The sequence below is a fragment of the Pantherophis guttatus genome, chromosome 2 (assembly GCF_059756535.1).
Source record: "Pantherophis guttatus breed Tessera chromosome 2, ASM5975653v1, whole genome shotgun sequence".
In the NCBI taxonomy this organism is placed as follows: Eukaryota; Metazoa; Chordata; class Lepidosauria; order Squamata; family Colubridae; genus Pantherophis; species Pantherophis guttatus.
The window spans coordinates 82,641,235-82,666,006 of record NC_142064.1 but is presented as its reverse complement, the minus strand read 5'-3'; the positions used below and the strand labels follow the sequence as shown (position 1 = coordinate 82,666,006).

General features: G+C 38.6%; 1 protein-coding gene across 7 annotated transcripts in view; it reads right to left on the bottom strand.

The window, feature by feature from the left end:
• The window catches only part of IFT74 (intraflagellar transport 74), a 49,336-nt gene that overhangs the window by 1,947 nt on the left and 22,617 nt on the right, over positions 1 to 24,772 (bottom strand). For all 7 annotated transcript variants that reach the window (XM_060690431.2, XM_060690429.2, XM_060690426.2 and 4 more), the window contains exons 12-19: positions 24,550 to 24,590; positions 23,690 to 23,769; positions 19,853 to 19,906; positions 18,124 to 18,221; positions 9,166 to 9,292; positions 6,008 to 6,171; positions 1,401 to 1,526; positions 23 to 83 (exon numbers count right to left, since the gene is read on the bottom strand). In XM_060690431.2, coding sequence (XP_060546414.1) covers positions 23 to 83; positions 1,401 to 1,526; positions 6,008 to 6,171; positions 9,166 to 9,292; positions 18,124 to 18,221; positions 19,853 to 19,906; positions 23,690 to 23,769; positions 24,550 to 24,590 — 751 coding nt within the window. The remainder of the gene's footprint in view (positions 1 to 22; positions 84 to 1,400; positions 1,527 to 6,007; positions 6,172 to 9,165; positions 9,293 to 18,123; positions 18,222 to 19,852; positions 19,907 to 23,689; positions 23,770 to 24,549; positions 24,591 to 24,772) is intronic.

Genomic DNA, 24,772 nt, shown 5'->3' with positions numbered 1-24,772 from the left:
TTTATGAAAACAAAAAGGATACATTCTTTCATAACAAAATTATTTTGTTCATGGTGTTGCCACTTCCGTTCCAGATTTGTAAGCTGAAGGTAGAAAACAAAAAATATGGTAACAACAGGAATGAATACTGAAATTCCACTTTTTAACACAAGACTGACCTCCCTTCTATTCAACTGTTTAGCTACGTTGCTTTCTATTAAGCATTCTGATTAACACTAATTGCAGTATAATCTTCTCTTTCTCTATGTACATGTGTGTGTGTATGTATGCATGTGTGTTTGTGCGCGCACACACACACACAGGTTTAATGGTTAGGGTGCTGGGAGACTGCAAGTTCTAGTCCTGCTTTAGATGAACTTGGACTAAGTCATTCTCTCTCAGCCCAACCCACCTCACAGGGTAGTCATTGTGAGGAAAATAGAAGAAATATCATGTATGTTCACCCCTTGAATTATTTATAAAAATAATAAAGATAGAATAAAAGTCAAATAAATAAATAAACACAAACTTATTTTTATAGTGACAAACTATTCAAATAACAATCCATCACAGTGAAGATTTGCTTTACATAAGGCACAGAATTCTCCTAGTCTGTTTTTTTTTGGGGGGGGGGAGGAGTCAACAATTGCTTCCAAAATATTTTACTCATATTAAACTATAGTATACTCTGCACTAAGAGGGAGAAACTTCCTCACTTCCATAGCTGAATTTCCTGTCTGATGGCAGAATGTGTGATTAAGAACCGGGTCTGTGCTGAGAATAGTCTAACACAATAAGTTAAACAGTGGAATTTTAGCCATTCGCTGAGCATAAATAACAAGGTTATATGGCTATTATATTTATGGCTGCTTCCTAAAAATACTAGCAGCAGTTTGCTTGCCTAATATTGCTGTTCAAACCTTTGGAATCAAAACATGTTGGCTCCTTACAATGAAACTTTCAAAAACATTCTGTGGAAGTCAACATGTTTACTTCAAGAACACACACATTTACAACACTGTAAATGGAAAATTAGAATATAAACTATTGTACACATTAAAATAACAATTGTCCATTAGTATTTGAGTTGGAAAAATACTTTAAATTTTATTTACCAATACATTTTGAGATATAAAATACTAAACCACAAGCATCATGTTTTATAATTAATTGTTTTCTGTGACATACTCAGCATCGAAAGTTATCAATTCATATTATAAAATTTTATACAGCTTTCACATACCCTATATTATTGCAAAACAGTAGCGTCTATGTTCATTTCAGAAAGCTGCGTTCCATCCTCCTTTTTAATTCAAATCTGCCATCAGAGGTATTTACTATAAAATACATCCTGTATGCCCACGTTAAAACATTTGTCTCGAGAACTTTTGAAGCAATTTAGTGTATCCTTAACAATTTACCTGTGCATGTGTTTCATTCTCCTGGAGCTGCAACTTTAGGCCTTCATATTCTCTATTCAAATGTTCCATAATTTTCTTGAATGCATCCCGATGTTTGGTCAATCTTTCTTTCTCTTCTTGCAGTTTCTTAGCATGAGGAAATAATATAAAGTCAAACCACTCAAGGAGAGAAAAAGTATTTATATTTATAATTAAGTTTGCAGCACAGCATTTACCATAAAGAGCACGTAAAATAATATAGAATTGATTTTTCAGAGTAGAATTGAAGTGGCCAGCCTTCAGTTTTAAGTTATTCTAATTTTTAGCAATGGGAAAAATAAAAACCTGAAGATTTGCATGAATCCAGACTTCTAATTTCTTTAGAAATTCATATCTTTTATGTGAATTATTTCTTTCTCTTTCGCTGTGCTCATGCACTCACTGTAGATTTAATTTTGATTCCCAGCCAGTGTTTATGAACACATTGGCTTCTGCTATTTTTTCTTAGCTTTTACTTTCTAACCCATTTCCTCTTCTCATAAAATCTTTTGTTCACAGTAATAAATGGTACTTAAATGCTGAAACACTTGATATAAATAATGCACAATTAGAATAAAGGATCTAAGGGATTATAGGATTGTAAAAAGGGAGGTTCTATTCCAGATCTATCAGAAAGATATATAGTAGGATAAAATTGGAATGGTTAATAACATATTGAAGGAGGACACAACAAACTCCAATCCTCAAGACTCAAATTAAGCAGTAAGAACATATCCAAAAAAGCTTTACCTGGGGAACAGCTCTTAGCATAAAGAAGAAACAGAAGGGATTTAAATCTAGACTGCATTTATCAGTTACAAAATATTAAAAGAAAATTGCTGAAGTGAATCTGCAATTTTTTTTCTCATGGGGAAAGTGTGGCACAAAACTATCACAGCTATATGTACTTTTTATCTGTTAAAGCTAAGAACAAAAGGAGCAGTCAGAAAATAGGAATCATTGCTGTTGTATAGGTTAAGAAAAACACACAAAAAAGGATGAACAGTGGTTCAGAAACAGATTCTAGTGCAAAAAGTATAGGCATGGTTGCTTATCTAGTATACTGGGCTATTGTCACAGAACACTGTTTGTTGAAAGAATTGTACTAGCTGCTGATTTAACTGCGTTTAAAGCTTTAGCCTTAATGTATCTATAAAATTTATAAATGTCATATTATGGATCCAAGGAAATGCATCTTTTCTATCACAGCTCCTGTCCTTTATTCCCCCAGATATAAGTTTCCAGTCTTTTCTAAGTCCCTTAAGATCTGGTTCTGCTCCTGGAACTGGGTTAGGGTGATTGTAGAGTCCCTGCCATGATTTTTTTTCAGCTTTTCTGAATGTTATTGTTTTTGAGTTATCCAGGAAATTATATTTCATTATGCTATGTTTTTAACTGTGTTTTAATTACACATTTGATAGCCTGAAAGCTACTAAGAGTTTTCTTGGAATTTGGGTTAGGATTATGTCCACTTCATATCAGAGTCCTTCCTGCTTATATCTATCAGAAACCTTCTTAGTTGTGTCACATCCTTCAGATATTTGCCTAGCAGGAATAGGATTTTTTTTGCATTGTGTCTTCATTTTGGCATTCCAACATTTTATATTTATTTTATATGCCATTATTTTATATTGTACCTTATCTTATTTACCCAATTATCAAATGTGTTATTTACTGTTTATTACAATCATAATACCAGGTAGAAATACCATAAAAATAGAATTTGAATTCACCATATAATTTAGTACTATAAATTATGGTAACATATTTAAGCTAAAAAAACAGTAAATACAAGCACTGGTGAAGGTGAATAAAAGCTGGATGAATTCCATACCAAATACTATTAGCATTTAACATAACCTCAATCTTGTATTTTATATTTTAAATTTTATATCAGAATATGCCTTATTTTAACTGTGATGCTTCTTACAAGAATAAACAATAAACAAACATAACATCAAGCTGTTTTGCATTACTGGCAGCATATGAACACTTTAAATCATCATTTATACCAACACCACCTTCTCCTTGCAGGCACTTTTAGTTCTGTAAGGTAAGGAAACATAGGTGGGATAGCCTGAAAATGCACCTTCCTACAAAAAGAACAAAGCAATGGGAGAGTGATGTGGAAACAACTGATCCCACTAGAAAAGAAGGAGAGCCTGTTTTGCTTGGGTTTATTTATCGCCTATTCTAAACATCCATTCCTACAAGGAAGCATCACTAATTTTCACAGTATTTCTTTCAAGACTGTTGGCTGTATACGGAAAAAGTTAAATGTTATTTTTTAAAGAAATTTTTTTAATGACTTTTCGATTTTAGGCATAAAATGGTTTCTAAGCATTCTCTGATATTTTTAAAATTTTTTTTAACCAGTCTGATTATTAACCTTCTACCGGGAAGAATGGGAAGCCATTTGAAGCAGCTGGCTTGTATCTTAGGTTGCAGCAGTAAATATGTGAGTATTGCAACTATTTTGAGTTATTACTGACACATCAAATGGCTCTGCCATACTCAGTTGAGATAAGATAGAGGGAAATAGCCCTGCATTATTTCATTGTGCTGTTAACAGTGCAAGCCCTATTGGGTGCAAGCGGTGGAGCATAATCCTACAAAAGCAGGGGTGGGTAAATATGGCCCCTTTATGACCTGTGGACTTCAACTCCCAGAATTCCTGAGCCAGCTTGGCTGTCTCAGGAATTCTGGGAGTTGAAGTCCACAGGTTGTAAAAGGGCCACAGTTGCCCACCCCTGTACAAAAGTGATTACCGTATTTTTCAGACTATAAGACGCTCCGAAGTATAAGACGCACCTAGCTTTTGGGGAGGAAAACAAGGAAAAAAAAATCTGCCTCTGGCTCCCAGCAATTTTCCTCCTTGCAGCAAACAGCAAACAGCCTACTCAGCTTCAGCAGTCTGATTTAGCACAAGCAGCTGCTTGACGGTTGGATCAGCCTCCTGTAATACCACCTATCAGCTGTTCCAGGCTGTGGGGATTGCACTGCCCGTCTCCACCATCGCCGCTCATTGTTGCTGCTGCTTATCGCTGCCTCTGCGCATTCCATTTTTGGCCTCCGTGCATCCCATTTTTGGCCTCCGTGCACCCCATTTTCGGCCTCTGTGTGCCCCGTTTTTGGCCTCTACACGTCCCATTTTTGGCCCATTCCAGGTGGCAGGGATAGCTGCCAATGCTGCCTATCCCCACCGTCTTGAATAGGCCAAAAACAGGACGCGTGGAGGCTGAAAATGGGGTGCACAGAAGCAGGGATAGGCAGCAGCAGCGATGGGTGGTGACAGCAGCAACAATCCCTGCAGTCTGAAACAGCTGATAGGCGGTATTCCGGGAGGCCGATCCAACCACCAATCAGCTGCTTGTGCTAAATCAGGTTGTGCTGAAGCTGACCAGGCTGTTTGCTGCAAGGAGGTAAATTATTGGGAGGCCGAGGCTAAAGGGTGGGGGCTGGCAGCTGGGTGGGGCTTCGGCAACATTTGCTGTATAAGACGCACAGACATTTCCACCCACTTTTTTTGGGGGGGGGGAGTGCGACTTATACACTGAAAAATACGGTATATAGTAAGAGCAGTTTCTATATATATGTTTTAGCAGGCCAAAGACAATTTAATGTCAAATATTTTAGTCTGCATTTTGAAGAACTGGTTCTCAAGCATATTTCCTAATTGCTTTTTAAAAAGTTGTCACACAAAAAAGAGAAAGTGCCCTAGCAGGCAGTATCGGAATCAGTGTTTAAAACTATAGGTAATCCTCATTTACAGGTAGTCCTTGATTTACAACAGTTTGTTTAGTGACCATTCGAAGTTACAGGCACTGAAAAAAGTGACATATGACAGTTTTTCATATTTACAACCATTGCAGCCTCCCTATGGTCAGATGATCAACATTTGGATGCTTGACAGCTGACTCATATTTATGATAACTACAGGGTCACGGGGTCATGTGATTCCCTTTTGTGACCTTGGGGAAGTCAGATTCACTTAACAACCAGATTACTAACTTCACAACTGCAGTGATTGACTTAACAACTGTGGCAAGAAAGGTTGTAAAATGAGGCAAAATTCACCTAACGAATGTTTCGCTCAGCAACAAAAAAATTGAGGCTCAATTGTGGTCATAAGTCGAGGACTACCTGTATCAACCACAACTGGAACTGGCAATTTGGCCTTTAAGCAGGATGATCACTAAGTGAAACTGTGGCTGCACTTATGTTTTTTACTTCAGTTTTCCTTTGGTTTACAAATCTGCGGAGGTCATAAATGTGAGAATTGTTTGCAAAGCAACTTTTTCATCTCCACTGTAACTGAAAATAGTAGCTAAACAAGGCAGTTGCTAAATAAGGCCTACTTATATAAGAAAACTAGACAACAGGAGGAATTTCCTGACTGTATCATCCAGTGGAATAGGCTACCGCACAAAGTGCCAAGTTCTCCTTTGCTAGATGTCTTCAAAGAGAGGCTTGATAATCATCTGTCAGAGATACTCTATTAGTAGATGCAGCACTGAGCAGGAATTGGATTAGATGACTCCCAATATCCCTTGTAACTCTATGGTTTTAGGACTTGGACTGCTGATTACCTTTTTCTTTTCTTCTCCTGCTGTTTTCAGAGCAGGCAGATTGTTATATACTTCCAGGTCCTTGGTCATCTGTTCAATTTTTTCTTTGAGTGAACTTAGTTCATCAACCATCTTTCCCTCCAATAATCCCATCTTCTGGAGGTCCATTTGGAGTCTCTGACTATCTATAACAAAGGAAAACGGACTAGTATGAATTACAGACATACATATTTTCCATCACAGAACACATTTACTTATCCAACAAGACAACCAAGTCCTGCTTGCCTTATTCACCTTGGCATTGATCCAGCAAAGCTCTCAAAAATGTTATCTTTTGCATACAAATATCCATTATCTGATGAACTAGCAATATGGCAAAGACTGGTGCTGAAATAGTTTACTGCTTGCAGCAAAAGCTGCCAAACTGAAATTAAGACTGTTATTCTTCATTTATATTTGTGACTAAAATGAAGAACAATGAAAATAATTCCATTGCCTTCCTTAGCTTTAAACGATCCAAAATGTTATAAACTTCTAGAGATTGTGCTGGTAATTTAGAAGGAAAAGAAAGCAGATTACTATGATTCAAATAAAAACTGATCCTTTGTATACCAATTTTGTTGACCCACAATACAGTCCATCTGGTATAGAGCTTTGAGGCCATATTTTTAAAATGTTTTTAAATACTGAACTTACATCCAGCTGCTACACAGTGCATTCTGTGGTCTGACCATTTTTATTGTAAAATAGACTGATACCTGTCCAGTTTTAAAAACACCAAATCCTTAGATACTCCAAAAATAATAACTGAATCTCAGTTTATATGAATACTCATTTCCTCTTGTGCATGGTCTCATCTGGGAATTTCAGGCAGACATATTGACATCTCAGAATTACTTGACTGTATACTGTAAATTGAAATATTTTTTTAGGCTTCAATGCAAGATACGGAGGTATAAAATTAACATAGTGGGATAAAGGCGTGCATATCATAACCATTTAAAATCCTTATGGTGTATTGTTAATTTCTTTCTTAGGATATGGCTTAAGTCCTTGTCTCAGAGTTGGTCAACCTGTTCTCCTGGCTGGCCTTCTGCTTTGAGGATACATGGATTAGTGCTCCAAAATAATGATTCAAGGATTCAAATTCCTGCACTGTGGAATGTCTGGGAACTGAAAAAGGTACAGTCACAGCTATTTTAAATTAAAATGTTTAAATTTTAAAAATCTATTATGGATGGTCACATAGTCAGCCAGATGTTCATATAGGATTTGGCATTTTTGGGCACATGTGGAGTCCTTCCCAAGGACCTGGGATAGGTAGGTAGGTAGATACTACATTGTTTCAGGATGTAAATTGTTCCAAGCAAAGCTACCTTTTGCAATTAACCAATAGTGATTTTGTCAATGCCGATGATCAATGCTGATGGTGTTCAAGTGGTACTCTTAAATCTTTTGGAATTGCACCCAAAGAATCTATTACAAATAGTACTATATTTACTATTTCTTGTCTGCTGAACAATTGTTCACACTTGGTGAAGAACATCCAAATTCCAGATTCCTATCTAAAACCATAGAAAGCTCCTGCTAAACAGTATAAGCAATATCAAAAGAGCAACAATTTTGGGATAAGACAGGCTGCTTTGCTGAACAATCTGGAGAAGGTACTCATTTTCTTCATTTAAATACCTCCTACAGTAAAAAAAGGAAAGGAAAAGGGGGGAAAAAAACAACCCTTTTCTCTGGGAAGAGACAGGAAGAGGATGCAGTCCAGTTCCTTCTGATATGCCACTAAGTCACAGACTTCAGCAAGCAGTGTGTACATAGTAGCAAATTCTGAGACAAAATTGCTTTTGTGCTTTGACCTAGGGAAACGTTAGTGGGAAATGCTGCCATCAGCAAATCTGTTTACTCACAGAAGTTTCCTTTAAGGAGGGAAAGGCAGACTACTCTGCAGTGGTATTTTACACAAGGAGGTAACTTGTAGCCTTGAAAAACTTTTCCAAAATATGGAAGATTTGTTACTAAGCAAACAGCAATGTGTAGATTGTAAAATACATGATTTCAAGACCAGCAGAGTCTCACCTTCCTTTTATAGCTGGTTAAACAAATCAGCAACCACAATAATAGAGTAAGCAATTTAAGAGAACTAAAACAGAATAAAAAATTGCCTTGTTTGCCTGCCTTTTTCACCTTCCCTTTAAATTGCACCTCATATATTTGTTTACAGTGCAATTCTGGTTTTAAGACCTGGCTAAGAAAGAGAGAATAACCACAGATTCACAATTCAGATATAACAAATCTATGATCTAATCAACTCCACAAATGTTGCCATGCAGGATGCACACAAAGTATACAGAATGTGTCAAGATCTGACTCTCAAAATGGTTTGTTTCTAAATGAATATTTCTTAAAACTGATGGTGCTTTTATTTTTATTCACAATCCATAAAATCTCAATGCCTTGTAATGTTATTTGGTGCCCAATGGCTTCTGAAAGATGTAAATAAAACTCCTACTTGAAATTTTTTTTGAAACATTATATCCATATATCCATACGTTTGGGGAAATCAGCAGTATTTGCCTGATTCTATACCAGTTTCAAAAATTTTATTTAAATATATATGGTAAATATGTTTCTATTTATATAATGCAAGGAAAATTCATACAAAAGCATAACTCTAATCATTCAACCCACAGAAAAAGGGAAAGCAAATATAATTTTAATAGGCAATCTGAGCATTTTATTGTTTTTTATCACTTTCCGCTTATACCATCAAACAAAATTCAATAAAGAGAGCTAGACAATTAGTCAACTTGAGATATTACGATAATTTGCTTGAATCATAGTTCATCAGACAAGTTCACCGTGTAGTTATGGAGCAGGGAAAAACAAAGACACTGTTTCTAAAAGATCTATGGAGAACTTTACTATAAGCATTTTTTTTTCTTTTCCAAATATAACATTCCACAAATAGCTTCTTATTTTTTTTTCATGAATCTTTCCTCTCAATACTCCCTAATAGAATTTGTTAAGTTTAGCTATTCGTCCAATTAAAAATCTTCCCCAGTGCTAAAACCTTAATGATGAATAGAGAGCATGAACTATGAAACAGCTGAGTCCTTGAGATATAAAAGAGGAAGAGTTGTTTTTTGTAATGGAATAAATACATCTCTTACCTGTACCCAGATTTTTAGCTGTACTCTGTGATTTTTGCATTTCACTTGATTTGAAAGTGAGATCTTCCTGCATGATCTTCAATTCTTGGTTTGTTACAGAAGATATCTGCTTCATACGACTTACATTCTGCACATTACAACAAAAACAAAATTTTTTTTCCAAATGTGTTGCCATGCCTAGAGGCAGATCAATAAAAAAACTTTTTTCCATAATAATTTTATCAGTCATGGAAAATAGCCTTAAGAAATGTAAATATTAGCGAATATATCTCAAATAAAGCATTGCTGAGTTATCCATACAAATAGCTTTATTACTATATTTTACATAATGAATAAAGGCTAAAGGTAAACAAAATATTAAAGGCTTACAATAATTTGAGGAAATTTAACCAAGGGATACAGGTAGTCCTCGACATACAACCGCAATTGAGCCTGAAATTTTCGTTGCTAGGTGAGACAATTGTTAAGTGAATTTTGCCTCATTTTATGATCTTTCTCGCCACAGTTGTTAAGTGAATGACTACAGTTGTTAAATTAGTAACAAGATTGTTAAGTGAGCTGGCTTCCTCATTGACTTTGCTTATCAGAAGATTTCAAAAGGTGATCACATGACCCCAGGACAGTGCAACTGTCATAAATATGAGTCAAGTGCCAAGTGTCTGAATTTTGCTCATGTGACCTTGGGGATGCTGCAAAGGTCGTAAATGTGAAAAATGGTCATGTCACTTTTTTCAGTGCAGTTATAACTTTGAATGGCCACTAAATAAACTGTTGTAAAACTACCCGTAGTTGTTTCTTGCAAAAATAACCCTAACCCTTATGCTCTGAAAAACATCTTCACAGGCAATGTATCCTAAAGGAAAACTGTCTCTGAAATGTTAATGGGACAATCAGATTCTACTTTTGAAATTGAGACAGCCAATTCTAAAGGAAGCTATTTTCACTACGACATGGCACCTTAAGATGTTTCCAGTGAATTGATTTATATCTGCAAAAGACTTAATAAAACATTGACAAATTTGGTGTAAGGGCAGTTTTTAGGCAAATATATAATGTGTAATTACTACACAGTTTAAGTTGTGCTAGAATGCTTTGGAAACATAAAAAGCATATCTGACAACCACTGTTCTGTTTCACATCATATGCGATTAGTTGCAATTTGAGATCACTTTTCTTTTTTGAGGCCTAAGCCTAAGGTATCAAAGGAAGAAACAAAAGTGATGGGGGAAAAGAAAAGAGCAGAAGCAAGATCAATTCTATGGAACCCATTGACTTCCTATGAACTATTTTTTAAAAACCCCTAAAAATGTAACCCTACCTTAATTAAGTGCTAACACTAATGTTAAACAAACCAAAGTAGTATTCTGCTATTCTAGTGGCTAAGATCTCAAAGAGGCTTAAAATGTGTTTCAGAAAGATCTTGTTGTAAAAATAGAAGTCACCAGTTCAGGAAGAAAAAGGCTAAAGCAAGGCTAGACTCTTCATTTGTTAACTGTGTTTACTTGAAAATCTATATTAGGAAGAAAGAAATCTCAGTGCCTTCTTTTGACTTCTCCAACTGTAATTCACATCCCTTAAGGAACTCTGATAAAAATGTAAGGGAGTCTGCACTCACTCCTACGCTGCCTAGACATGGAGCTTGTTGGTACCAGACCAAGCCATATGCAGGATCCAGCTGCTGGGACATTCTTCAATAGCCTTTGTGCTCACTATAATGACTTCTATGAAATCCCCTACTCACTCCTGAGTACTCTCTAACACAAGGGTCATTTTCCTTCTATGCCAAGGTGACTCTTCCTGAGGGACTAACCCTGAGCATGGATGCCCATTCCAGGCAGTGAAATATTGCTTCTCCTTTCCTTTTTGTGATAGGAGACTGACATGCCCTGGCTGCTTGCCTTTCTGGAGCATATCCTCAAGTGCTATACTTTCTTAAGGTGTCTGCTCTCAGGATGGGAAGACAGACATCTCCTTGGTAGCAGTTGCTAATGAGGACTTTCCTTTCCCTCCTGTATATTGATTGACTGATTGATTGATTGATTGATTGATTGAATTTGTATACCACCCTACTCCCGAAGGACTCAGTGCGGTGAACAGCCAAAAGATAAAATACATATAATACAAATGTTAAAAAACCATTAAAATACAATTAAATAATTTGGCCCAGAAAACAAAATTTAAAACACCCCAAATTTATAAGACAAATATAAAATTTAAAAAATTTAAAACAGTTTAAAAGAGAGCTTAGGCCAAGCCGGCCTGCTGGAATAGGAATGTTTTGAGGGCACGGCGGAAAGCGCGCAGATCCGGGATCCTCCGTATCTCCGGGGGGAGCTCACTCCAGATGACGGGTGCCCCCACAGAGAAGGCTCTCCCCCTGGGGGCCGCCAGTCGACACTGTTTGACCGACGGCACCCTAAGAAGCCCCTCTCTATGGGAGCATACTGGTCGGTGAGAGGCTACTGGTGGCAAAAGGCGGTCGCGTAGATACCCCGGTCCTAAGCCATGGAGTGCTTTAAAGACCTTGAAGAGCACCCAGAAGACCACCAGGAGCCAGTGCAGCTCGCGCAGGAGGGGGATCACATGGGAGCGCCACGTCGCTCTCATAATCACCCGCGCGGCCGCATTCTGGACCAGCTGGAGCCTCCTGGTGCTCCTCAAGGGGAGCCCCATGTAGACAGCATTGCAGTAGTCCAGGCGGGAAGTGACGAGGGCATGAGTGACTGTATTTAACAAGTCCCGATCCAGAAAGGGACGCAACTGGCGAATCAGGCGAACCTGATAAAATGCCCTCCCGGCCACAGCCGTCAAATGCTCTTCTAAAGACAGCTGTGAGTCCACGAGGACACCCAAGTTGCGAGCCCTCTCCGTGGGGGCCAACGACTTGCCCCCAATAGTCAGTGATGGCACCAACTGACTCTATCGGGATGTTGGGAACCACAGCCACTCGGTCTTGGATGGGGTGAGCCTGAGTCTGTTTCTCCCCATCCAGATCCGTACAGCCTCCAGGCACCGGGACATCACTTCAAGGGCATCATTGGGGTGGTCTGGGGTGGAGATGTACAGCTGAGTATCATCAGCGTACTGGTGGTACTTCACCCCGAAACCACGGATGATCTCACCCAGCGGCTTCACATAAATGTTGTACAGAAGGGGCAAGAGGACCGACCCTTGTGGCACCCCACATACAAGGGGCCTCGGGGTCAACCTCTGCCCCCCTGCCAACACAGACTGCAAGCAGTCGGAGAGAAAGGAGGAGAACCACCGCAACACGGTGCCCCCCACACCTAACTCTTCCAGCCGGTGCAGCATGATACCATGGTCGTTGGTATGAAAAGTCACTGAGACTGAGAGAAACAACCTCTGTCCCGAGCACTCCAGAGATCATCAACCAATGCGACCAATGCCGTTTCCGTGCTGTACCCAGGCCTGAAGCCCAACTGGAATGGATCCAGATAAACTGATTCATCCAGGTACTGAGGGAGCTGCCGTGCTACCACACTCTCAACAACCTTCGCAACAAAGCGAAGGTTGGATACTGGACGGTAATTAGCCAACACTGCCGGGTCCAGGGAAGGCTTCTTGAGGAGAGGTCTCACCACCGCCTCTTTCAAGGCAGCGGGAAAGACATCCTCACTCAAGGAAGCATTTATAATCCCCTGGAGGCAGCCTCGTGTAACCTCCCGAGAGGCCAGCACCAGCCAGGAGGGACATGGGTCCAATAAACATGTGGCAGCATTCAGTCTAGTCAGTATCCTGTCCACGTCTTCAGGAGTCACACAATCAAACTCTTCCCAGATAATATCCTCAAGACCTGCCTCCATCCTCCCTCCTGAATCTACCCCGTCAGAGTCCAGGTGTTCCCGAATCTGAGCGATTTTATCATACAGATACTGTACAAAATCCTCGGCTCTACCCTCCAAGGGGTCCTCCCGCGCTTCCTGAAGGAGCAGGGAGTGGGTCACCCTAAACAGGGCGGCCGGACGATTATCTGATGACGCAATAAGAGCGGAAAAATAGTTACATTTTGCTGCTTTTATCGCCACTAGGTAAGTCTTAATATGAGACCTTACCAGTGTTCGGTCAGATTCAGACCGGCTGGCCCTCCAACTGCTCTCCAGGCGTCTTTTCTGGCGCTTCATCTCCCTCAGCTCCTCGGTAAACCAGGGAGCCAAGCGAGATTGGCGCCGGGTCAGAGGCCGCAAAGGCACGACACGGTCCAAAGCACCAGCGGCCGCCTTATCCCAGGCGGCCACTAGGTCTCCAGTCGAGGCGTGAGCCAGAGCCCCAGGGAATGGCCCAAGCTTTGTCTGGAACCTATCAGGTTCCATCAGGCGCCTGGGGCGGAACCATCTCATCTGTTTTGCCTCCCTGCGGCGGGGTGTGGCGGTTCAAAGGTCAAGGTGAAGGAGGGAGTGATCTGACCATGACAAGGGCTCAATCGCTATATCCTCTATCTCAAGATCATTCAACCACTGTCCAGAGACAAAAACTAGATCCAGTGTGTTTCCCCCCATGTGAGTAGGGCCATGAACTAACTGGGTCAGGTCCATAGCTGTCATGGAAGCCATGAACTCCCGAGCCATCTCAGACGTCTCACCTGCGGATGGCAAGTTAAAATCCCCCATGACCATAAACCTGGGGGTGTTAACTGCCACCGCGGCTATCACGTTGAGTAGCTCAGGCAGGGCTGCTGCCATGTGGCAGGGAGCCAGGTACGTGATCAGCAAGCCCATCTGTACCCCATGACCCCACTTCACAAGGAGGGACTCACAACCGGCGGTCTGAGGAACAGTGGCCTCCCTCGGCCCAAGACCTTCTTTAATAACAACCGCCACCCCTCCGCCCCTCCCGTGACCTCGGCTAATGAAATGCGCGGAAACCAGGTGGGCACATTTCAACGAGGGGGAACCCCCCCTGGCCCAACCAGGTCTCCGTAATACCCGCTAGGTCCGCTCCCCCCTCCTGAACAAGATCACGAATGAGGGGGCCTTATTTACCACAGACCTGGCATTGCACAACATCAGCAGAAGGCCTGGGCCCTGAGGGTCTGTGCAAGCTGGGGAACAAGCAGAGCATTGGGGGCCGGAGCGCGCCAGCACTCGAAAACAGCGAGTGCGCGCTCCCACAACTTGATATGGCCCCCTGCTCCTGCCATATCTGCCCCTCCCACCCACAGTACTGATGACAAGTCCATCCTCGGAACAAGCTCTAACCCCCTCCTTGACCCTGGGTCCTACACCCCCCATACTGCGCCCCTCCGCCAGACCTGGCTCTCTCCTCGGTGGGTTATCCCCCACACCCACAATCCTGGTTCTAATCCAATCCTTCCCCCCGGGGCCACTTAAAACTTTTGCTAAAAATTTGGATTTGGGAGGGAATAGATGGACCACGGGAAGAGGTGGCTTGTGGGACAAGAGCAGCTGGGGTGGTGACCATGATAGGCCTGCAAACAGGCTAAAGAGGGGAGGAGGGAGGGGGAAAGGCCTGAGGCAGCCAAACAGCCAACCCTCGGCCATCCTCCAACCTCTCCAACTCCCCAGATCTTCCAACGTTTGGCCATTCATATCCCCAGTCTGTAGTCCCGGTCTCAAAACGTGGCCTCCGAATCACTGCAGGAATGGGCCAGCAGAAAATACGCCAACTCCCTGCCAGGTCCAGGTAGTTTCAGATGGAAGCCAGCAGCCTCTCACCACCCCCTCATCAGTAGTCGCCGGTTGCCGCCCCCTCGCCTCCACCACCGTCCAGCGGCGGTCGATGCCCCTGCAGCCATCGTCGCTGCCTCCTCCAGGGCTCCTGCCACACTCTCGAGCCCCCAGGAGCCTCAAAGAAGTCCCAAAGAAGCTCAGGGGTCTGGGGGAAGCCTTGTGTCGGCGCCGCTGGCGCCGCAGCATCACCGCCATCGCCCCGACCGCCGCCAACCCATGGCAAAGGGAAAGGCCGCTGCAGTCAGCTGCTGCCGCTGTCACCCCACGGCACCTTCAGACGGCCGTTTCTTCACAGCCCTGATGTCCCAGAGGGCGAAAAACCCCTCAAAAGCCTGGGAAGGAATCCCCTTGGCTGGGACAGGGGCCGAGATGATCAAATTGGCCCCGAAGGATCCCCGAAGCCGCCAGAATCACCCCATCCTCCGGGAGCGGTTCAGACAGCCCCCACCATCTTGGACATGCACAGAAGCATTCCGCACATGAAATGGCTTCCTTCGTTACTCTTTTATGTGCAGTTCATGATAGGGAGAGAAATGTCATACAAATTCAAGTATTATTTTAGAGGGTCACAGCACAATAAAGTCTGATAACTCTTGACATTAAATTACTATTAGATTTTATTATTTATTTTATTTTATTTTATTTTATTTTATTATTTTATTTTATTTTATTTTATTATTTTATTTTATTATTTTATTTTATTTTATTTTATTTTATTTTATTATTTTATTATTTTATTTTATTTTATTTTATTTTATTTATTTTATTTATTTTATTTTATTTTATTATTTTATTTTATTATTTTATTATATTATTTTATTTTATTTTATTTTATTTTATTTTATTTTATTATTTTATTTATTTTATTTTATTTTATTTTATTATTTTATTTTATTTTATTATTTTATTTTATTTTATTATTTTATTTTATTATTTTATTTTATTTTATTATTTTATTTTATTTTATTTTATTTTATTATTTTATTTTATTTTTTTTTATTTTATTTTATTATTTTATTTATTTTATTTTATTTTATTTTATTTTATTTTATTTTATTTTATTTTATTATTTTATTTTATTTTATTTTATTTTATTTTATTTTATTTTATTTTATTATTTTATTTTATTTTATTTTATTTTATTTTATTTTATTTTATTTTATTTTATTTTATTTATTTTATTTTATTTTATTTTATTTATATGCCGCCTTTCTCCGGAGACTCAGGGCGGCTTACAATGTATTAAAAAAAAAACCATTATAAAAACATTTAACAATTAAAACATTAAAACCCATTCACACCATTCATGGCCGGATCTCACAAGATCACAACAGCGAGATCAACGGCCCCAGGCCTGCCGGAAAAGCCAGATCTTCACTGCTTTTCGGAAGGCCAATAGGGTGGGGGTGGTCCGGACCTCAGGAGGTAACTGGTTCCAGAGAGCTGGGGCAGCCACAGAGAAGGCCCTCCCCCGCGGGCCCGCCAGCCGGCATTGTTTAGCTGACGGGACCTGGAGGAGATCAACTCTATGGGATCTTACCGGTCGCTGGGAGCTATGTGGTAGAAGGCGGTCTCGAAAATAACCTGGCCCTGAGCCATGTAGGGCTTTAAAGGTAATCACCAACACCTTGAATTGTGCCCTGAGACCAATAGGGAGCCAGTGCAACTCACGGAGAATTGGTGTAATGTGGGTGTATCTAGGTGCACCCACGATAGCTCGCGCGGCTGCATTCTGGAACAACTGTAGTCTCCAAACACTTTTCAAGGGTAGCCCCATGTAGAGCGCGTTGCAATAATCTAACCGTGAGGTGACAAGGACATGAGTGACTGTGAGGAAAGTCTCCCGATCCAAGTAGGGTCGCAATTGGTGCACCAGGCGAACTTGTGCAAAGGTCCCCCTAGCCACAGCTGTCAGATGTTGCTCTAATCTTAGCTGTGAGTCTAGGAGGACACCCAAATTGCGAGCCCGTTCTGAGGGGGACAATTCCCCCCCCAACCCAGAACCAAGGATGGACAATCAACATAGTCTCTCGGTCTTGTCTGGGTTAAGTCTGAGCCTCTTGACTCCCATGCAGACTCTCACAGCCTCCAGGCACTGGCACATCACATCCACTGCATCACTGAATTGATGCAGGATAGAGATATACAGCTGGGTATCATCAACATACTGCTGATATCTCATCCCGTATCTCAGATGATCTCACCCAGCGGCTTCATGTAGATGTTAAATAGGAGGGGAGAGAGGACCGAGCCCTAAGGCACCCCACGAACGAGGGGCCTAGGGGTCGACCTCTGTCCTCCTACCAACACTGACTGTGATCGATCAGAGAGATAGGAGGAGAACCACCGTAACACGGTACCTCTAACTCCCAACTCCCTTAGTCGTCCCAGAAGGATACCATGGTCAATGGTATCGAAAGCCCCTGAGAGGTCAAGTAGACCAAGATGGAGGAATGACCCCCATCTCGGGCTTGCCAGAGATCATCCATCAGTGTGACGAAAGCAGTTTCCGTGCTGTAGCCAGGCCTGAAGCCAGACTGAGAAGGGTCCAGATAATCCGTTTCATCCAATGACCGCAGGAGCTGAAATGCTACCACTTTCTCTATAACCTTTCCCACAAAGGGTAGGTTGGAGACTGGACAAAAGTTCTTTAATTCTGCTGGATCCAGGGAAGACTTCTTGAGGAGGGGCCTTACGACCACTTCTTTCAATGGTTGCGGGAAGGACCCCTCCCTCAAGGACGCATTAACTAAAGCCTGGAGCCAGCCTCGTGTCACCTCCCTGCTGGCTGAGACCAGCCAGGAGGGGCACGGGTCCAACAAACAAGTGGAGGAACTCATTGCCCCTGCAGCCTTGTCCACTTCCTCAGGAGTCACAGGCTCAAACTCATCCCACACAATAGGACTAAGACCTGCCCCCGTCATCTCGGTCGGAATTGCCCAATCAGAGTCCAGGTCCGTCCGAATCTGAGTGACTTTATCCGACAGAAACTGCACAAACTCCTCAGCTCTACCCTGCAAGGACTCCTCCACTCCCCCTACATATATTCCTCCTAGATTTACTCTTATTTGCATTCTGAAGAAATACAAATACAAAGAAATAAAAAACCGATGTTATTATCAAATAGCTTTATTATTTAACAGGGCGATTTTTAACTTTATTTAAAATTAAATAATTGTCTGGGTTTCATTTGTTTGAGAAAGAGATATTTCCCTAATAGTAAATTAGGATTTCAAGGGGGATTACTTACCCGACTTGAATGCTCTAAAAGTGCCACAATATTGGCCTCTATCTCTGATTTCCGTTCCAGTTCCTGGTTCTTTGTCTCTTCAAAAGATTCGAGAAAGTCTAAAGGTTTTTAAAAAAAAGATAGAGGAAGCTATTGTTTACAATAGGAACAGCAGAGAAGTCCAGCAGCATTGCTTACAATTGCACTTTGAATGTTAAAGAGTTTAAAAATATATAAACAGGGAGTTTAAAATCAGAAAATAATTCAACGAAAAAATAGTTTATATGAAAAAGTATAATGAGAATCAGTTATTCAATTGTTATTCAATTGATACTTGAGCTCTATATGGCAAACTAGCAAATAATAATTAAAGATATTTCTAAAATATTCAATGCCTCAATTACATTCCATCTGGACTCCTGTAACCCAATCTATTTATCTATTGTAACATAATCTCTGAAGAATATTCAAAAATTTAAGCAGAATGCTACACCTTATTACTGATTTTTTTTCTAACAATAGCTTCACTGGCTATAATACTGTTTCCAAATCCAACTGGAAATGTTGATGATGATCCATATAACCATATATACCGACTGTATGAAAAACCCTGAACCTTAAGATTGCCTAGGGGATACCAATGTTCAAACAGAGGAACTCTTTACTAGCTGCTTCCAGACTCTGGAAATTCTTCCAGCAAATGTGGCAATTCATGTAAAAATTAGGAGAGTTGAGGTCATCCACACCACCATCCAAGATTGGGCAACAGCTCTCAACATTTACAAATACTGTGTGACTGTTTGTTTAAATAGAAGAATCTTCCTATCCTGAGTTTTTAACTAAGTCTCACTTTGCCTGAAAACTCCACAAACCTCCCTGATATCTGGAGAGCTTTCGGAAGCAAAGGTTCAACATGGAAGGTAGCTGTGGGAGTGCAACTGTAATATGACCACAGAACTTCAGCAATATTGAATTCAGTAGGAAGCTTTGGTTCATATAGGGCTCCAAAATGTGTATCAGAGTTCCTATATGTGTTGAGCAGTTCCTTACATAAAAGGGTTCTGTTAAAATAGACCAAATGCTTCCTTATCAATTTCTCTTGGCAAAGTAAAAATCTATAGAATTCTTGAAAGGAAATTAACGTAAGAAATTACTATTCTTCATTAGCCACAGTCTTGCCAAATGTCTGTTTTCTTTTATTTTTCAACACATAAGAAGTATTTCAATTTACTTCTAGTTTCCAATAATTTGTCTGAAATTACAAGGACCCAAATGGGAACCAATTTTTACTCTGTGTTGCCATAAATCCAGTTATCATGTGGGAAACTTAAAGGATTGGACTTACTAATGAGATTAGCATACATACCAAGTGACTGATGAGGCAGTCTTGTTCTCACTTACCTGAGACTAAAGGATAAAACCCTGATAAGATTTTTTTCTGAATAGACAGAACAACAGAGTAACAGAATTGGAAGGACCTTAGAGGTCTTCTAGTCCAACCCCCTGCTTAGGCAGGAAACCCTATACCATTCCAGACAAATGGCTGTCCAATCTCTTCTTAAAAACTTCTAGTGTTGGAGCATTCACAACTTCTGGAGGCAAGTTGTTCCTCTAATTAATTGGTCTAACTGTCAAGAAATTTCTCCTTAGTTCTAGGTTGCTTCTCTCCTTAAATGAATATTAAAATGAATGTTTTCAGGGCACTAAATGCAAAATGTGCATTTTATATATGTTTATGAATCTTACTTACTATCCATGCTTTCCTCTCTCTTCTTCAATTCTTTATATTTCAGATTTTTTTCACCTAAAAAAACAATTTAAAATAAAACAATAAATACTGCAGTTATTTTGTATTGACAGATTAGGGTACAGGTAACCTTGGTTAATGATGGTAAGTGGGACCAGAATTTCCATTACTAAATGATGCAGTCAGAGTGTAATGTCACGTTACCTTATTACTTAGCAATAGAAATCTAGCTAGTTCCCATTGCCATCATTAACTAAATTCCACTGGTTGTTAGGCAAGGGCCCACCCTGATTCAAATCATTCCCGACTTGGTCCCTCCTGTTTAGCCTCACTTCTAAATTATTTTCAGAAATTGTTTTTTGACTGCTTTTTAGTTACTAGGTATTTTTATAATGACAAGTTAATTCAGAGTACCGGGAGAATCTCCTTTAGTCCTTACCAAAACAAATAAATAAATACAAATAAAAATACAAATTTAAGAATTCAGAAAAAATATTATTAATTTGGAATAAAAAGCAAAAGGATAATTAGAATTTTGGTTTTGGACAGTTATAAATGGACTATAGATGGACTAAGAGGTGAGATGGATTGAAATAAGATTTTAAAATTAATTATAAGAATTCTTTACATGGGAAAATACTCTTCAAGTCTTAAAAAATTATAGGATGGGACTTTGAAGGTTGGACACTAGAGGGAACCAGAAGGTACTAAAGATTACAATTAAAGGAAAATAATACATACATTTGAATTACAAATATAGGATGGAGCAAAATAGTTAACAGTGAAAGTACTAAGGGATATTTGTGAACAATAGGCCCAGAATTATAAATAAGCCGTGTTTCAAAAATGTTATGGAATAGGAAAAAGTTTTACTGGACAAACCTGAGATTGAGTGGCTTTAAAAATTACAGGCTACAAAAATGATAATTAAAAAAGATGCTGTATACAAATGGATGTAGGAATGAATCTGGCTGATGTCATAATAATTAAAGGGGATAAACAAATAACAAATCAAGAGAACAATCTTGATAACTTTCCTATATTGAATTTACAAAAGAGTCTTGTTAAAGTTTTGAAGGTTTTTGTGAGAAGGAAAAGAAAGACAAAAAAAATGGAAAGAAATCAAATTTTAGGATAGTATTTGAAGGGATAAAGGTCCAGACTGTTAAAACTAAAAGGAAGGAATGCAAAGTGAGTTAATGATCAAAGTTAAAGTAGATATTGTTATCTCTGCAAATCCTTAATAGACTTTTGTGACCAAGACTGAACAAGGTTTTAAAGATTTGTTTATAGATAAGAGATGAGAGATAGGGAGAAGAAACCATTAGTTATATTTTAAGGAAAGGCAAGTTCCTAAAATTGTCTATATTTGTTCCAATGAAGGGAGAAGTAATTTCTTTATATATTTTCTTTTTTGCTGCAATATTCTTATTTTTTCTTTCCTTTCTATTTGTTTTTGTCTTTTTTCTTCTACTTTTCCTTTTTTGCACTTTCTTTTTCTTTTAGTTTAATTTGTAATAGTTTTTAAATAGGTTATTCAAATTACTATTAAACAAACAAACTATTTTTAATGGCCACACTTGCAACATTGAGCAGCCTCCCTGTTGATATCAGATTGAGCTCTATATTATTGGCCTTCTAAGAACTGTTAAAAATGGAATCATGTTGAAGGACAAATGGTGAAAGAAATGATGCTGATCTATGATGTATGATTTTAGTATTTTGTATTAAATGCCTTTAGGAAGGCACTTAAGACCCGGCTCTTCCTGCAGGCTCTATGTTACATTGGTGTGTGGCCACTAATCACTAGCACTGCTGTAGTATATTTGAATCTATTTCCTCCCTTCATTCTTTTCAATGTCTGTATTTTCACTGTTTTTAACCCATTATAAGTGATCTAGTCACGGAGTGGGTGACCTTAAAAATTGATCAAATAAATCATTGTATATTTAGGACTCTTTTTTTTTACCACAGATGTTTTACTATATCATTGAACATTATTGTAAAGCACTAAGAGTCCTGTTGAATGCATTGGGGACAAATTGAAAGATAAATAAGATGCATTTGAATTAATACATGATATATATCTTCCATAATATACTCCTATGATACCCACACTTTATTTATGATAACTGTAATATCTGTTGACTTATAAAAATGGCAGATTCAAAAATTTAAAATAAAGCATATAATACAAGTAGATAACAGCTTCAAAACCTAAAGAAAAAATGGAAAGCATAGGCTAAAAATAAATCATATTAGAACAGACACTTCTGCCTTCTCTTTTCCCTGCTATATTGTTTGACATTCCCACTGCTTGCATTTATAAATTATAAATATGTGCACTATCCTAAGAGGACATTTTTAAAAACATCCTGGTAGCTAGGGTCCTATTTCTTGTCAATACTCCCTTTCATGATGGGGAAAAAATACTGAATTTAATTTTGAAATTAAAATTAAATATTGAATTTAATTTGCTTTTCAGAGGACCATGAACAGAGATGTAGACTGAGGCTTAAACAAAAAAAATCTCTGAAAAATATTTTATGAAAAATAGCTTCAGTTATCAAGCTATAAATAGTAAAACAATTTCTTACCATCTACAGTCATCCAAGCAATATAGGAAAACGATGCAAAAAGTGTATGAAAATAAAACAGATAAAAGCAGAATGATGGAATTACTATGGAAAGGCTAAAATCAAATACTAATTATATGATCAAACTTAAGAATCAAGAAAGAAAAACAATACTGTTTAAATCATACTTCTAATGAGATAGCATTAAAATAATTAGTTCCTTTTAGATATTAAATCAAAACATACATCTACATGTACTTATTTTATTGATCTAAGGGCATTTAAATGACTGCCCAACTCAAATAACATGATTCTGGGCAGCATATAAAAAGAAAAGGAAAAAAGAAAGGAAAAATAATCAACCAATAAACATAAAAAACTTCAAAGGTCATTAAATCATGAAAGCTGATTTTACTGTAGCTCCTCAAATTGGGAATTCGATTCAACTGACCCAAACATTTGAGGAAAGAGCCAGATCCCAACTGCTGCCATTGAGAAGGCATGGCTTTTGGGTTCCATAAAATGGCACCGTTTTAGTGAAGCAACCTAGGGTATACCCTCTGTTGAGAATAGAAGCATCATTGGGTGTCACTGGATTACAACTTCCACAATAATCTGTTCAGATTTGGGAAGCACTAAATTGGAAAAGGTTACATTATTAGTTGAAATGCTTTCTCCCCCCTACATATGCAGAGAATTACCCATATTCACATTCTTCCAAATAATCTTGCTTACCCAAAGCAAATCAGAAGACCACCCATATATGTTGAAAGGATTAATTTATGTTGGAGTTTTTCTGCATGATCGTAGAATTTGAACAACTCTCATTAGGGTTAGAGTCAGGGAGGATTAATTTTTTGCTTATTTTGCCACACCATCATTTTTTTTTCATTCACAGTGAAGCACATTCTTTAAAGTCTTTTGAGAAAAAGGATATTTCCAGAAAGCTAACAAGCCATCAGGTGCAATGCACTATGAAGCAGTGTTAGACTATAAATATCTTTTATAGATGTTTTAGCAGTAAGAAAACAGATAGAAATGGAAAGAAACTATAGGAAGGTAACAAATGGAAATTATTATCATCTTTGCGTATGGAATAAAAATATTGTACAGAATCATGCAGTTTGCATGTATGAGAACATTTTTATATCTATTCACAATTCATAGACTCTACCTTAATATAAATAATCCCCATTTCTGAATCAACTATAATAGAACATTTAAATACAGTTTTGAAGAGTCAGGTCTTAAAGCCTTCTTTCACCTTGGTGTTCCTCTAAATCCATGTCAAGCTGCCGGATTCCTTCATTGAGATGGTTGATCTTTTCTTTTATCTCTGTTAGCCTAAAACAATGTGTAAAGGGCATGGTGATAACTATAAATATGCAGCTTTAGACACTAGCTTTTTGCAAAAAGTACTGAATAAATAGCTTTCAGACTAACAATCAAACAGCAATGTCTTTTTCTCCTAGCATGTTTTTGCTTCTGCATATTCTTTAATTGAGTTTACATAATTTTACCTAAACGAGTTCAATTTTGTAGAGAATGAGGAACATAAGAATTTCTTATGTTAAATAATGGGTCCCCCTGCTGGTTAAAAAAAATTCATTACAATAATGTTACAACAGAGTAGTGCTTCTTTACCTCACTTTCTCAAAATAAGAATTTTTCAAAATTCTGAGACAAATGTAGATAAAACATTAATTAAAGTAACCCAGTTAACGTATGTAAACTTAAATGCAATAATGTAAGAGATTTAAAATCTCTTCCCTTTATTTTTTCTTTGAACAATATGAATAACCATATGATAATGATGCATGTCTCATAAGCAATCAAAATGTCACAGGACAAATATTTGTTTTAGATTTTCTCCTGTTGCATTACTTATTACTATTGTCTTATTACTATACAGTAGTATTACCTAATTAAGTCATCAGATACTTTAATTCCAACTCCATTTTCACATATGGTTCTTCAGAATATTTCAACAAGCAGGTCATAAAAACAGCCCTGCTTCTTTTTAGTCAACGGGTACAATTCACATGACTGACAAATCTTCCAAAATATGTGGATGTAAATGAAACTGATTTTATAGCAGACAGTAAAATATACAAAAACACTCACTGCCTCTCCATGCTTGCTATTTCTTGATTGTCTTCCTTCACCTTAGAAAGATAACATTAACATAACATATTTCTTAGTGACCCAAATAAATTACTGTGTTATGGAAAGAATGGTAAAAATGCTGGCTAAAGTACAGAAACAGACTGATATTACTTGTATTGTCTAAAATTTACTGAATAAAATACTGTCATCTTACCTTTCAGTAGCACAAATATGTGTATAT